Below are 17,518 nucleotides of genomic sequence, written 5' to 3' on the forward strand. Positions count from 1 at the left end.
TAAGGTTATGGAGGGATTATATGTTATTATATCATGAGGTATAGGGCATGACTATGGGAACTGATAGCTGAAACTGGACCGAAGATAAATGAAGAAGCAGCTGACAGGCAAGGATATGAAGGATCATGTGTAGGTGAATATTGGAATCATCAAGAATTTAGACAAACGTAATATTGGAAAGAGAGACAGTAAGCCAGGATCCAAAATGGAAATGAAACAGAATTACAGGAACAATAAGGGGTAGGAGATGATGTTCAAAATTCAAAATTACAGGGTTTTCGAGGAAAATTGGGAAGTGATCTAGAAGTCAAATTTAGGAGCACCGCCATAGAGTAAAGTGGTATTAGGAAGCCTATGAGAGAAATACAGTCATTCCTTGTGAAGTCTGCAGAAGCAATGTTGTTAGGGGAAAACCAGATTTCTTCCAGAGCAAGAAGGCAAAGAAAACCAAAGTGAGATCAGGGTAAAATATTTGGGCACTCTAGAATTACCAAAAATCACAGGTTTTCTGGCATAAACACTCAAGTTAAATCTATAAATGGTTTAGATAATATTATCCAAACAATCACAGTTCCCTAAAGACTTTTAAAAAAATTCACTTGTGTTTGTTGTATTTGTTGATGCACAAATGTAAAAGGATAGTTTTCTGTGACTCTTAAGTTTTAGAGGAAAATATTTAAGTGAACAAAAATCTAATCATCCATGGAGGTCTGTCAAATCATTAGCAGTTTAACAACAAAAGTTCTGAATGTGGGAATCTTTGCAATATACTTCAACAACAAATGCAAATAAATAAGTACTCTATCCTTAACACTTTATACCTTATGCAAAATTTATCACAGATCTAAATTTAAGTACTAAAACTATGCAACATCCAAGGAAAACAAAGAGAAAAATCTTAATGATATGGGTTTGGGAAGATTTAATACAATAAAAAATCAAACTACAAAATAGGACTATCAAAGTAGGACTATCAAATTAAAATGTTTGTTCCTCAAATGACACTACAGAAATGAAAAGGGAAACACAGACTGGAAGAAAATATTTTAAAATATTTTACATTTTAATACATTAAATTTTACATTATTTACATTTTAAATATTTTACATTTTAAATACATTTAAAATATTATACATTTTTAAATGTGTATCTGAGAGCAGGGCATTAGTGGTATACATCTGTAATACCATTATTTTGAGAGGCTTAAGCAAGACAATTGAAAGTTCGAAGCCTGCTTGGCAAACTTACTGAGACTCTCAAATTAAAAAAAAAAAAAAAAAAGAAAAAAAGAAAAAGAAAAAGAAGGGCAGGGCAAACAGGATAAGCACCCCTGGGTTCTATCCAGTAACACAAAATAAATGAATACATAACAACAACAAAAAAAAAAAAAAAAGGAAAAAGGAAAAAAAGTACATCTGGTAAAGGACTTTTGTTTACAGTACATGAATTCTAAATTTAAGAAAACAGCTGGGCTTGGTGGTGCATGCCTGTAATCCAGCAAACTGAGAAGGCTGTGGCAGAAGGATTACAAGTTTGCAGACAGCCTTGGCAACTTGGTGAGACCCTGTCTCAAAATAAAATGGGTTAGAGATATAACTCAATGGTAAAGTATCCCAGTATTGCAAAAAATAAACAAACAATTATATCAGACAGTTCATCATGGAAGATATATGAATGACAAACATGAAAAGATACTCAACATTAATCATTATAGAAATGCAAATTGAAACTGCCAGTCACTGTAATGACTAAAATTAAAGACTGACCTTATCAAGTGTTGGTGAGACTAAAGCAATGGAAACTCTTCAACTGCCTATGTAAATGTAAATTATAAATTCACTTTTGAAAGAGTTTGGAAGTTTCTCAAATACTAAATACACCCTTGCCGTATGATCTATATCATATGATTCCTAGGTAGAATTCATCCAAGGGAAATGAAAGTATATGTTCATACAATGATTTGTACACTAATGTTCAAGCACCTTTAACTGTAAAAACCCCAAACTGGAAATAATCTGCATGTTTACTAACAGATGAATGAATTGTGGCATAGTCAATCATAAGATATTCATACAAATTATTAACATAGGCATGAATGAACCTCAAAATAATTACATTACCTGGAAGAGCTACACCTCCTTTCTCCAAAAAAAGAAAATAGTGTGTGTGCCCATTAATATGAAATTCTAGAAAGTGTAAATTAACCTATAGGGACAGAAAATAAATCAGTGGTAGATTGGAGATGGAAAAAGAATGACAGGAAAGGGGAGGTAACAAAGGGGCATGAGGCCAATTTTGGAAGTGATAGAATTCATTATCTTGATTGTGGGATAGTTTCACAGGAATCAACACTGGTCAAAATTTATCAAATTATACACTTTTAAAACATACAAATTGGTGCTGGGGTGTAACACAATGGTAGGTCATGTGTACAAACCCCAGAGCATACATACACACATACACAAATTTATTGTCAATTTCATCTCAATGAAATTGTGACAGAAAAAAAGACTAAAACTCTAAAAAGAAATGAGTTATCAATCCTCAAAAAGACACAGAAGAACCTTAAATATATATTCCAACTGAAATAAGTCAATCTAAAAAGGTCATAGACTATATTATTTCAACTATAAGATATTCTGGAAAAGGCAAAACTATGGAGTCAGAAAAAGATCAGGGTTGCCAAGGGTTCGGGGATAAAGATGAAAAGGCAGAACATGGAGGATATTTAAGGCAGGAAAATTTTTCTGCATTATACTATATATAGTAGACTAACTATATAAGATGCATTTGTCAAAACCCATATTATGTACAATACTAAGAGTGAACCAAATTTAAATTATGGTCTTTGGGTGATGATAATGTGACAATGTTGGTTCACTCACTGTAATAAATATATCACTCCAGTGTGGTATGCTCATAGTGGGATGGGGGAAGACCGAATATAGAAAATCATTTAATTTTCTGCTCATTTTTTAAAACTTTAAGAAACTGTAGTAAAATAAATAGAAAATGATTTAAAAGACTGGAGAGAAAAAATTATTCTGATAATCAGCATATTTAGATCTATTAATGTTTGAATAAAAAGACTACAAAATGGTATTATTTCTACTCATTAGCTCAGACAAAATGAAGGAGGATTGGTATTTTCAGTAAAATCCTCTTACCAGCTCCCATACTCTAGATTTTTCCCCTACTCTGGTTCCTGTTAGGTCTATACTCTAACCAATAACTTTTTTCTTTTTACCCTAATAATCTCCCCTTGTTGATTTAATATGCATTTATGTTTTCAGTTCAGAGGCCCACATAGATATCACTACTTTAGACTCAAGAATTCTTAACTTAGACCTGTATAGCCAATTGCCAACATGGCATTTTCTCTTGATGTCTCAATACCACTCAGGATTAGTGTTCCCCAAATTAAACTCATAACATGTCCAGCACTCCTTCAGAACAGATCCTCTTTCAGTGTTCCCACATCAGGGACTTGTACCCTCTTCTGTGTATTTGCATGTCAGAAACATAAAAGTCAACTGACACCTCCCTTTTACTCACTACCCAATACGAACTATGAAATCTGCTGGTTTTATGTATCATTTGAATTCATCTGTCTACATCTCCTTTGCCACCTCCTACTCCAAGGTACTTTCATCTTCCTTCTGAATTACTACAAATTTCTTTCCAATTAATCATCCCTCATCACCCTGAACCCTTCCAGTTAATTTTATACCAGCAGCCAAAATATAAATTTAAATCCAATTATGTTAACCCCCATGTCCTCCCCATAAAAGCCCCTAAATTCCTTCTGTCATCCGTAGAATAAAGACACATGACTATATGGTCTGGCTACAGTTTATTTTGCACAATACCCCCTGCATATTGCCAACCAAATCTTTCTTCCCATAGTAGTGTTTACCATATTTCATCAACCTGCAGGGACTCTGCATATGCACATTACTCTGCTAAATTTCTTACTATCTTTCAGAATTAATTTATCTTTATTTACTCACATAAAAATGTTCATGACTTCCTAGACTAAGATAAATATTCATACTTTTAGAAGTTTAATAACACTGTATAGGTGGTCTCTGTAGCATCTGTTGCCATTTTGTTTTAGAGTTCAATTAATATTTTTCTCCATGTTATAAATTCTGCAGGGGTGGATACCATGTCTGTGTAGCTCATTCTTGTATCACCAGTGCTGGACACAAAGTAGCCATTCATTAAATATCAACTGACAAAGAAGTAATTCAATGATGATAAGGTTGGGCTTATTGTACAATGATTTAAAATAAAGTAGATGTTATCCAAACATGTGAATGTATCTCATAGATGATGAATGAAAAAACAAACACACAAGAATGGGCACTGCATGATTCCATTTAATAAGCTGTTCAAGAACAGACAGAACCTATAATAGTGCAGACATCAGAATCATAGCTATCTTCTGGAGTAAGGTATATGGACTATGAGGGAGCCATTAGGGTAGTAAAATTTTCTCTATTAGGGTGGTGGTAACAAGGGGACACACATACATAACCTATAGTAATGTACAAATTTACCCCTTTTTATAGTACATGTTTCTGTATGTCATATATCTCTAAAATAGGGGGGAAAATGAGAGACATTTGGAAAAATTAAGTAGAAAACTAAATATTGCTGAGAAATATGCCCACAAAACTTTGGTAGGTAAAAACAGTCACTATAGACCAATGTACATTATGATTCTGTTTCATTTTTAATGTTAATTATTGGGTTGGGTTTGTGGCTCAGTAGTGGCATGCTTGCCTAGTATGTGTGAGGCACTGGGTTCAATTCTCAGCACCACATTAAATGAATAAAATAAAGGTATATCAACATCTAAAAAAATTTTTTTAAATGTTAAATATAAATAGACAAATTACAATGTATATATTTACAGGGTACAAAGTAATGCTATATATATATATATATATATATATACATGCACGTAGATGTATATATATTTACATACAAAATGTGGACTGGCCAAACCAAGTTAATTAACATCTATCTATTCAAATACTTTTTGTGGTATGAACATTTGAAATTTACTGTTATCAATTCTGATATATACATTATTAACTACAATGTGCTGTGCAATAAACATTAAAAAACATTTCTCCTGTCTAAATGAAGCTTTGTACCCTCTGATCAGCAACTTCTGGTTCCCTTGTCCCCAACCATCATTCAACTATCACACTGCTTCTGTGAATGCAAATGCTTTATAGAGTCCCCATGTAAGTGAAATCATGCAGTATTTGTCTTTCCGTGCCTGGCTTATTTCACTAAGCACAATGTCCCACAGATTCATTCACACTGCTGCACAAGATAAGATTTCCTTCTTTATAAAGATGAAAGGGTATGTCACTGTGCAAATACACATTTTCTTTATCTATTCATCCATTCATGGACACCTGGTTGATTCCTATCTTGGCTGTTATGAGTAATGCTACAATGAACATGGGAATCCAGGTGTCTCTTCATACTAATTTCATTTCTTTTAGATATATACTCTGAAATGAGATTGCTGGATCTTATGAAAGTTCATTTAAAATTTTTTTAGGAACCTCCATACCATTTTCCATAACAGCTGAATGAATTTACATTCCCACCGACAGTATGCAAGGATTCCCTTTGTTGTACATCTTTACTAACACTCTCTTTCATCTTTTTGGTAACAGACATTCTAACAGGTAATACCTCATTGTGGCTTTAAATTGCATTTCCCTGAGATTAGTCAAACTGAGGATTTACACACACACACACAACCTGCTGGCCATTTGTGTGACTTTGTTAGAGAGATGCCTATTCAAGCCCTTTGCCCAATTTTAAACTGATTTGTTTTCTTGTTATTGAGTTGAGTTCCTTATGTATTTTGGATATTTACCCCCATCAGAAGTATAGCTTGCTCTATAGGTTTGTCTTTTCCCTCTGTGAACTATTTCCTTTGTTATGCAGGAGATTTTAGTTTGATGCAATTTCATTTGCCTATGTTCGTTTTTGTTGCCTTGAGCGTTGGGGGTCAAAATCAATTATTATTATTATTATTATTATTATTATTATTATTATTATTATATTGCCCTAACCAATATCATACCTTTTTTTTTTGTTTTCTTCTAGTATTTTTACAGTTGCAGATCTTATGTTATAAGTCTTCAATTTTGAATTGACTTTTGTATATGGTGTGAGAATTAAGGGTCCAATTATTGTGTATGTGGATATCAGTTTTCCCAACACTCTTTATTGAAGAGAATGTCCTTTCCCCATTGAGTAATTCTGGCACCTGTGTGGAAAAATCAACCATCTGCAGCTGTGAAGGTTCAACTTTGGGCTCTTTATCCTGTTCCACTGGTCAATGTGTCTATTTTTAATGACAGTATCATGTTATTTTAATTACTACAGCTTCAAATCAGATAGTGTGATGCCTCCAGCTTTATTTATCTTATGACTGCTTTCACTATTCAGAAGTTTTCTGTAGTTCCATATGAATCTTGGGATTTTTTTTTTTTCTATTTTCTGTGAAAATGATATTGGGGTTTTGATGAGACCAAAAACCTCAGATTGCTTTGGGACCATCTATGATGGACATTTTAACAATATTAATCCTTTCAATCCATGAATACACTATCTTCCATTTATCTGAACCTTCTTCAACTTCTTCCATGAATGCTTTATAGTTTTCAGTGTACAACTCTTCCACCTCCTTGATTAAGTTTTTGTTTTTGCTATTATAAATGAGATTGCTTCTTGATTTCTTTTTCAGATAATTCATGTAAAAGAGAATAACTGATATTTGTATTCTGCAACTTTACTGAATTCATTTATTAGTTCTAACAGTTTTTTGGTGAAGTCTTAAGAGTTTTCTACACATAATATCATGTAGTCAACAAACCACTCACATGTTTCTTTACTGTTTAGTCAGGACTGCTAGTACTACTTTGAATAGATATGGCTAGAGTAGACATCCTTGTCTTATTCTGTACATCTTGTTTGATAAAACACACCTATTTATTCTTTCTTCTGATTTCTACAGGTGACTGAAATCCCAACAAATTAGTGGAGGCAAAAAATCCATTTACTGACACATATCGGGAAAGTTCACTTAGGTCCACACATCCATAAATAATTTTTAATAAGAAATTCTGTGAGCCAGCCAGGCATGGTGGTACATACCAATAATCCCAGCAGCTAAGGCTGAGGCAGCAGGTTCAAGAGTTCAAAGCCAGCCTCAGTGACTCAGCAAGGCCCTAAGCAACTCAGAGAGACCCTGTCTCTAAATAAAATATAAAAAAGGGCTGAAGATGTGGTTCAGTGATTAAGCACCCCTGGGTTCAATCTCCGGTACCAAAACAAAACAAGTTCTGTGGAACTCTCACCCATCAGAAAACTAAATTGTATTAGGGTACCCCTCAGCAGTGAACATGAAAATAAGAACTGTGCTTGTATATCTGGAGAGAAATGTGCTATGCATGTTATAGAAGAAAGTGAAAACAGGCTACAGTTTTCAAATAAAGCTACAAAGATATTCTCTGAAATGTAGGCATTTGAGTTGCTTCTCAGATGCACAACTCTTTAGCTTACTACAAAGGAAATTTACACCAAGAATTCACTTAATGATGATTCTGATTCTCAACAGAACCACAGGAAATTCTAGGCTCACAAGTACTTAGGGCTTCCAAATATAAAAGTATCCCCAAATCACACATAAAGCTTTATTTTGTTTTCTAAAAAAAATTTTTGTAGTTGTAGATGGACAGCATGCCTTTATTTTACACGTTTATTTTTGTGTGGTGCTAAGGATGGAACCCAGTGTCTCACACATGCTAGGCAAGCAATCTGCCACTGAGCTACAGCCCCAGCCCCTAAAGTTTTATTTTAAAAAGTCCTAGGTCAAAAGTTGACATTCATATAAGTTTTACAACTATTATATTGCAAGTAATATAGAAGAATCAGATATTTTTTATGTATCCCAAACAAATATTCCATTCATTAAGTCACTCAACAATCATGAGTATTCACAATAACAAACTAAACCTGGAGAGGTTGCTCAAATCTATTTTGATTCATAAAAAAAGGGTAATTTCAGAGCTGAAGAAATAGCTCGTTTGGCACTAGAAAAAATAGGGATAGTAGGAACATACCTGAGCATTGTAAAGGCTATTTATGCTAAGCCCATGGCCAACATCATTCTTAATGGAGAAAAACTGAAACCATTCCCTTTAAAAATGGGAACAAGACAGGGAGGTCCTCTTTCACCACTTTTTTTAAGCGGTACTGGGGATCGAACTCAAGGCCTTCTGCTTGAGAGGCAAGCACTCTACCAGCTGAGCTATCTCCCCAGCCCGGTTCTTTCACCACTTCTTTTCAACATTGTCCTAGAAACTCTAGCCAGAGCAATTAGGCAGACTAAAGAAATTAAAGGGATACGAATAGGAAAAGAGGAACTTAAGCTGTCACTATTTGCTGATGACATGATTCTATATTTAGAGGATCCAAAAAACTCCTCCAGAAAATTTCTAGACCTCATCAATGAATTCAGCAAAATAGCAGGCTATAAAATCAATACACATAAATCTAAAGCATTTTTATACGCAAGCGATGAAACAGCTGAAAGGGAAATGAAGAAAACAACTCAATTTGCAATAGCCTCAAAAAATTAAATTACTTGGGAATCAATCTAACCAAAGAGGTAAAAGATCTCTACAATGAAAACTACAAAACATTGAAGAAAGAAATTGAGGAAGACCTTAGAAGATGGAAAGATCTCCCATGTTCTTGGATAGGCAGAATTAATATTGTCAAAATGGCCATACTACCAAAAGTGCTATACAGATTCAATGCAATTCCAATGAAACTCCCAATGATGTACCTTACAGAAATAGAGCAAGCAATCGTGAAATTCATCTGGAAGAATAAGAAACCCAGAATAGCTAAAGCAATCCTTAGCAGGAAGAGTGAAGCAGGGGGTATCACAATACCAGAACTTCAACTATACTAAAAAGCAACAGTAACAAAAACAGCAAGGTATTGGCACCAAAATAGACAGGTAGATCAATGGTACAGAATAGAGGACACGGACACAAACCCAAATAAACACAATTTTCTCATACTAGACTAAGGCACCAAAAATATGCAATGGAGAAAAGATAGCCTCTTCAACAAATGGTGCTGGGAGAATTGGAAATCCATATGCAACAGAATGAAACTAAACCCCTATCTCTCACCCTGCACAAAAATCAACTCACAATGGATCAAGGACTTTGAAATCAAGACCAGAGACCCCGCATCTTATAGAAGAAAAAGTAGGTCCAAATCTTCAACTTGTTGGCTTTAGGATCAGACTTCCTTAACAAAACTCCCACAGCACAAGAAATAAAAGCAAGAATCAATAACTGGGATAGATTCAAACTAAATAGCTTTCTCTCAGCAAAGGAAACTATCAGCAATGCGAAGAGAGAGCCTACAGAGTGGGAGAATATCTTTGCCACTCATACTTCAGATAGAGCACTAATTTCCAGAATATATAAAGAACTCAAAAACTCTACATGAAGAATACAAATAACCCAATCAACAAATGGGCTAAGGATATGAACAGACGCTTCACAGAAGATCTTCAAGCAATCAACAAACATATGAAAAAATGTTCACCATCTTTAGTAATAAGAGAAATGCAAATCAAAACTACCCTAAGATTCCCTCTCACCCCAATTAGAATGGCGATTATCAAGAATACAAGCAACAATAGGTGTTGGAGAGGATGTGGGGAGAAAGGTACACTCATACATTGCTGGTGGGGCTGAAAATTAGTGCAGCCACTCTGGAAAGCAGTGTGGAGATTCCTTAGAAAACTTGGAATGGACCCACCATTTGACCCAGCTATCCCACTCCTCGGCCTATACCCAAAGGACTTAAACTCAGCATACTTCAGAGATACAGCCACATCAATGTTCATAGCTGCTCAATTCACAATAGCCAGACTGTGGAACCCAACCTAGATGTCCTTCAATTGATGAATGGATAAAGAAACTGTGGTGTATATATATATATATATATATATGTATACATATACATATGGAATATTACTCAGCTATAAAGAATAATAAAATTATGGCATTTGCAGGTAAATGGATGAAATTGGAGAACATCATGCTAAGTGAGATAAGCCAATCTCAAAAATCCAAAGGACAAATGATCTCACTGATAAGCGGGTGATGACACATAATGTGGGGTGGGAGGGGTGCAAGAAAGGAGGAAGGAGGGACTGTATAGTGGGAAAAGAGGGGTGGGGGGGAAATAACAGAATGATTCAAACATCATTACCCCATGTAAATGTATGATTACGCAAATGGTATGCTGTTACTCCATGTACAAATGGAAACAACATGCATCTCATTTGTTTACAATAAAAATAAATTAAAAGAGAAAAAAGAAATAGCTCATTTGGGAGAGCACTTGCCTAGCATGCGCAAGGGCCCCAGGTCCAATCCCTGGCACTTCAGATGAGGAGAAAAAAAAAAAGGTATTTTCACATGGTTCAATCAAAAACTTGACATTGTTCTAGTTACTAGGCCACAACAGTGAAAAGACAAGCTCCTTGATGCACGTACACTGTGTGTGTGTGTGTGTGTGTGTGTGAGAACAACCAAATATGGTATATCAGATATTACATACTTCAGAGAATAATAAAAGGTCAAGGACAATAGAGAATATAGGGAAATGGCTATTGTTCTTTTATATGAGTGAACAGAGAAGGCCTCAGGGATAACAATTAAGTAAAATCCTAGAGAAAGAGGAAATTAAGTCTCTTAGATCCTTCAACGATGGCAAGATCTGGTCACCAATATGAACTGGAGTATTATAACAATTATAGTCCTAATGAAATTTACAACAAATCAATCTATACCTAATATGTACTATATAAGTACATGCCATCAAAATTATTGTTCCTGTAATCCCAGTGGCTCAGGAGGCTGAGGCAGAAGGATCACAAGTTGAAAGCTAGCCTCAGCAAAAGCAAGGCACTAAGCAACTCAGTGAGACCCTGTCTCTAAATAAAATACAAAATAGGGCTAGGGATATGGCTTAGTGATTAAATGCCCGAGTTCAATCTCTGGTACTTCCCCCAACAAAAAATTATCATTGTTGCTTACAGTTCTCACTCCACATGCAACACATTATGTAAATACTTTAATATAATTTAGATCTGAAATGTTCTCCCCAAAAGGCCATTGTGTTAAAGGATTGGTCCCTGGACTATGGCACTATTGGAAGGAGGTAGAAACATTTTACAAGGTGGAAGCCTACTTGAAGAAGTTAGGTCCTTGGGGATGGTGCCCTGCCCCTTTGTCTGTCTTTTGCTTCTTGGCCACCATGAAGTGAGCAGCTTTCTCTACCTTGTAGTCCCACCATGATGTGCTGCCTCACTGCAGGCCCAACAGCAAAAGGAAAACCAACCATGGACTCAAACCTCTAAAACTGTGAACCAAAATAAATCTTTCCTCCTTATAAATCGATTCTCAAGTGTTTTGTCACAGTGACAGAAAGCTTACCAATAAACACTCATTTTTTTAATTCATGTTTTCAATCTAATACATATGCGTAACAACATACATAAAGATTATTCTTACATCTTTTGGAGAACCTGGGCCATCACAACCCCATTCGTTAAATCTTCCACGGTCTGGCATGGTGTATCCACATTAAATGTCTGGATCTGAAGGAAAAAAAGATTCTATGATTAACCATAAAAGATTTCTTGAGCTTTTTTTTTGAGGGGGTGATTACCTCATCTTTTAAAAGAAAACAACTGGAAACTTCTTCCTTTATGGGAACGTTCCTATAGATTATTATTTTAATTTTGTTAAGACAGAAACTGTGGTAGACTGGCCAACTTCCCAACATCCCTTCTAACCCCAATCAATCTAAGAAAATCATGGTACCTTTAGCCCCTTTATCAGTGACTAAGGGAAAAACAGGGTAAACACAATTTGGAATAAATAGATACACAGAGATGTTTCTGGGAGAGAAAAGTCATTCTATTGACATGAGCAAGTCTGTGTTGCCTCAATTATTGCTAGCAGTCATCTTTTGAATACTAAAGCAATTAGTCTTACAATGAGGTGAAGGTAACAGAAAGCAGAGAGGAGGAAGAGAAAGAACTAGATGCTTGGGGTAAAAACTGAACCCCTGAATTAAAAAACCTTAAATCTCCTATTGTGTGAGATAAATTTCTTTCTTGGTTATGGCTGGACAGGTTTAGGTTTCTATTACTTATTGCCAAAGTATCTTTATATAGATGGTTATATCTATCTTTATAAAGATAGATATAACCTATCTTTATATAGGTTAGGTTAGGCATTCAGTTCACTTTCATTTCAAATATATTGTGAATATGAACTAACTTCATACTGTCCACAGGATGTGGCTAAGAAATGTAAGAAAAAGTAGTTGAGCCAACAATGACTATATCCAGTAGTCCAATGTGGATTTAGAAGAAAATAAATCACTAGGAATCGACATAGGCCATCCTCTTTTTAGACCTTATAATTTAGTGCAACAGTATTATAGGAAGTGTAAACAGCAAGCAGTTTATAAGTAAAAGTGTGATACAATGTAGAAATTAAAAGCCTAGTATGAACTGGGCATAAAGAGTGAAGTTCTCAAACTGTAAGAAAAGATGGAACACAGAAATAGCAAATCTCAGGAATAAAGAAAGAAACTCTATCATCAAAAGCTCTGTGAGCCATAGTAGAACTTTATCCTAAGAGCAATGGGTAGTAAGCAAAGGATTTTAAGCAGAAAAGTGAAGTCATGAGATTTAAACTGTATAAAGATGATACTAGATGCATTTTAGTAAGATTTAGATATTAACACAGATGAGGATAAACTAGGAAGCAATAATGGAAATACAGGAAATGAAACTCAGGTGACCATATTTATTTACTAGGTTAAAAAAACCAAAATTGCTAGGTCAAAAATATGCCCATTCTAAAGTTTTGCATGTTTTGTGTTTTTGAGGTAGAGTCTCACAATGCTGCCCAGGATGGATTCACAATCCTTCGCCTCAGTCTTCCAAGCAGCACAGGTTATAGTTACATATCACTACACTCAGCAGCACAGTTTAAGGTTTTTGATAAATAAATGTTATGGTTTAGATATTAAGTGTCCTCCAAAAGCTCATGAGTAAGACAATGCAACAAACTTTAGAGATGAAATGATTGTGTTATGAGAGGTTTAACATAATTGGGGCATTAATCCCCTGATAAAGATTAACTTGGTGATAACTGTAGGCAGGTAGGGTGGGGTTGGAAGAGGTGAGAAATTGGGGGCATGCCTTTGGGGTTTATATTTTGTTGTTGTTGAGCACAGCGAGCTCGCTCTACTACCTGATCATGACCTGAGCTGCTTTACTACACCACACCCTTCTGCCATGATGTTCTGCCTCACCTCAAGCCCCAAGGAACAGAGTTGATCATCTATGGAATGAGAGCTCTGAAACTGTGAGCCACAAAATAAACTTTACCTCCTTAAAATTGTTCTTGTCAGGTCTTTTGTTCACAGCAGGGGATGAGATGACTAAAGCAGAAATTGGTACCAGGAGTGGGGTCATTGTTGTGACTAACCTGATTGTGATTCAGAAGCTTTTGGAGCTTTCTGGAATTTGTGGGAAGAACTTTGAAAAGTTTAGCAAAGTTTAGCATTGCATGCTAGAAAAGTTTTAGACTGTTGTAAGTGGAGCTTAAAGGGCAATCGATTATGGTGGGAGCTCAGAAAACCAGAATGCTGAAAAGCCTGTGCACAGTAAACATGGAGCTCAAGAGGTTTCAGAGGAAAAGGAGAACTCTAATAGAAATTGGACTAGAAGTCATTTGTGTTGCCTTTTGGCTAAGAAGTTGTCTGCGTTTTGCCCATGTCCTGAGACTTTCTGTGGGGCTGAATTTAAAGGTGACGGACTTCTTAATATGGTGGAAGAAATTTCTAGGCAGCATAGCATTCAGGGGATAGCATGGTTATTGCTGACAGCTTTTAGCCAATTTATTTTGATAATCAGGAACAGAAAACAAAGCAGAAAGATTTGAAGAACTTGCAGTTTGGTCAGAAAACTGATTAAAACTGGGGTTAAGGAATGTGTGTGTTGTTAAAGACATTACAGTCACAGGGCTGAGGTTGCAGCTCAGTGGTAGAGTGCTTTCCTCACATGTGTGGCGTGCCGGGTTGGATCCTCAGCACCACATAAAACAAATAAAGGTATTGTGTCCCTTTACAACTAAAAATAAAATAAAATAAAATTTTTAAAAAGACATTATAGTAACTAAAGAAATGCTAAATAAAGACTGCCCAGAGATGATATCAAAGGTGGCTTGAGGGCGTCTCAGGAATTGGCAAGAACACACCCATCTCAGGCTCAAGAGTGTAAAACTAAAAATTCCTTTGAGCAGAAACCAGTGGGGCATCCTACTTGCACAAGAGGGTCTAGTAAGTTTTTTCAACATGCCCAGTTACTCAGGCACTCAGAGGTTGCTGCAGCCATCGTCCTTGGAGGCTTGGCTGCTGCTCAAGATGGCAGCAGATCTTGGCATTTACCACATGGTTCTGGTTCTGCAGGACTGCAGGATGCAAGAATTTGGGGGTCATGGAGGCTTCCACCAAGATTTCAAAAGAAGGTCTGGAAGGCCAAGGCAGTGTGGTAGGGTCAGAGTCCCTGCGGTCTATACCTATAGGGCAAGGCGTAGAAATGTGAGTGGGAACCTGAAGCAGCAGTGGAGCCTGTGGAAGCTGTGTATAAACTATGGGTATTTTTTAGGCCATTAAGGCAGGAAAGCTGCTTTTCTGGGAACTCCTGGGTAAAATTCCCAGTTTGAGAAAGCCCAGATCAGGCTGGCACCCAGCCTTAACTCATAGTCCCAGGTTTAAACACAGTTGTCTGAAGATGGGCATAAGCTGCCAAGCTCCAAACAACCTTTTTCTCCCCGCATACCTATCTTATTTTTTCCTGAAGGAGCTCCTACTGTTCCCCTTTGGTCTGTACCACTATAAATAAAACAAGCACAGGTTTTTCTCTTTGTTAGGGTCAGACCCATAAGGTCTGATCCACCCATTCCACCCTTGCTTTTAGTATTTTTCTTGTCTTCTGTGTTTATTTTGTAATACTACTTTCAAGCTTTTATTTCACAGCCAGCCCACAACTCCCAACAGTTACCCACTCCCTCCCAACTTAGGTCGTGAGCTAGAAGAGACCCTCCCAAGATTCAGAAATACCAGTACTATGGGACATCTATCAAGGAAAACTGCAGGAATTGAGCAAAGACAAGCCAAAAGAGGCCATATGGGCTGCAAAGAGCAAAGTCATAGGGGTGGAGTTATACAAGCCCTTTGGAGAGAACATTAGAATGCCCCGTGCCCCAGATGCTAGACATGAAGCTATAGGACTTGTCCGACAAACTGAATTTTGGTCTTGCTTTGGTACCATCTCTTCTTTCTATGCTCCTATTTTTCTGAATGGAAAAGATTACTCTGTACTTTCATATATTAGATATGTGTGACTTGTTTTTGATTTTTACAGGAGCTCATACTGAGAGTTTGTCTTGAGTCTCAGTGGAATTGTGGACTTGGGCCTTTGAGCAATGCTAAAACTGCTAAGACTATGGAAACTCTTGAAAATGGACTGTATATTTTGCATTGTGAGACAGGCATGAGCTTTCGGGGGTCAGGGGCGAAATGTTATGGTTTAGGTATTAGGTGTCCCCTAAAAGTTCATGTGTGAAATAATTCGAGAAAGTTTAGAGATAAAATGATTGGGTTTTAAAAGGTTTAACCCAATCAGTGCATTAATCCCCTGGTAGTGATTAACTTAGTGGTAACTATAGGCAGGTAGGGTGTGGCTGGAGGAGTGGGTTCTTGGGGCGTGCCCTTGGGTTTTATATTTCATCCTTGTTGAGCAGAGCTGTTTCTTGCTGGTAAAGTATTAAGCTGCATTCCTCTACCACATCCTTCCACCATGATTCTGCCTTGACTCAGGCCCTGAGGAAAGGAGTTGGCCATCTATGGAATGAGACCTCTAAAACCATAAGCACCAAAATAAATTTTAGAGAAAATCCTTCTCTAAAATTTTTCTAGTCAGGTCCTTTGTTCACAGCATGAAAATCCTGACTAAAACTGAAATACTGTAGCAATTTACTCTTACTAATAGTGAAAGAATTCTACTTCTCTGCCTTTCACCATCTATAATACCTTTTAAAACAGAACTATTAACAATAGAGTCATAGCTTCTTCAAATTTTACAAAGAAGAGTCCGTGAGTAATAATGGTTAAATGGCAGAGGCCAAGGGACTTATCTTAAAGATCCTCAGAGAAGGTAGTTTTTACTTAGGCAAATATTTGGGAGGATGGCGAGAAGCTCCCAATCTAATGCATGCACTAATAAAATATTAGTAAATGAGCCAGGCACAGTTGTACATGCCTCTAGTCCCAGTTATGTAGCTGGCTGAAGCAGGAGAACTGCAAGTTCGAGGCCAGCCTGGGGGTGATATAGACCTAATCTAAAAAAAAAAAAAAAAAAAAAAAGCAAATGAATAAATGAAACAAATATATATCATCTGCAGGAACTGATTTTAAACTTTCCTCCATTACCACATTATCAGACATTACATAATGTATTAATGACAAAAATAAATTAGTACTTGCTTGCATTTTAGCATTGATAAATTAATAGCCCACTTAAAAAAAGTCTTTTTTATAGGTTTAGAAGGAAAGTGGGGCAACAGTGAGGACCACATCTCATTTATCTCTTTGACACTAACATTACCAAAATGTCCCACACAGAATGAGCCTACAGTGCGAATATTTCTTCAAATTTAGTGAACTAATTTTAATCCCCAACTTTACTTCTAAATTGGTATATAATCTTAGATATTTCATCTCAGTTTTTCCATGTAAAGATTGGGGAAAAATACCTTCTAGAGGGGTGTGTTGTTTGAGGCATGAATGAGAAAACAAGTATGCATTAGATATTCTGAAATGTAAAGTAATGGTCCCCAAACTTGGTATACATGAGAATTACCTGGGACATTTTCATTTTAAAAATGCACACTTCTTAGTCCTGGCTACTAAATCAGAATGTGTGTGTGCACACCCGCACTGGAGCCTGAAAATCTTTTTTTTTTTTTTTTTTTTTTTTTTGGTACTGGGGATTGAGTCCAGGGCACTCTACCACTGAGATCCATTCCCCCCAACTTTTAAAAAAATTTTTTTTCCAAATTTTGAGACAGGGTTTCTCTAAATTGCCCAGGATGGCTCAAACTTGTGATCTTCCTGCCTCTCAAGTAGTTGGGATTACAGGTATGAGCCACAGTGCCCAGTGCTAGGAATGTTAACAAGCTCATCAAATAATCTTAAATAGCTGGACACTGGCTTAATATTTGGAACCCTCTTATCTAAAGCTCTCAAGGATATAAGATTATTCTTTTCTCTAAACCCCTGTGGGCTGGGAAGGGAACCC

The 17,518-nt window shown here is 36.3% G+C and overlaps 1 protein-coding gene across 2 annotated transcripts in view; it reads right to left on the reverse strand.

Moving 5' to 3' along the window:
* HOOK3 (hook microtubule tethering protein 3) overlaps window positions 1-17,518 on the reverse strand; it is a 162,601-nt gene that overhangs the window by 140,003 nt on the left and 5,080 nt on the right. For both annotated transcript variants that reach the window (XM_079140616.1, XM_079140618.1), the window contains exon 2: window positions 11,649-11,734. In XM_079140616.1, coding sequence (XP_078996742.1) covers window positions 11,649-11,734 — 86 coding nt within the window. The remainder of the gene's footprint in view (window positions 1-11,648; window positions 11,735-17,518) is intronic.

This window comes from Sciurus vulgaris (genome assembly GCF_902686455.1).
Source record: "Sciurus vulgaris genome assembly, chromosome: 5".
In the NCBI taxonomy this organism is placed as follows: domain Eukaryota; kingdom Metazoa; phylum Chordata; class Mammalia; order Rodentia; family Sciuridae; genus Sciurus; species Sciurus vulgaris.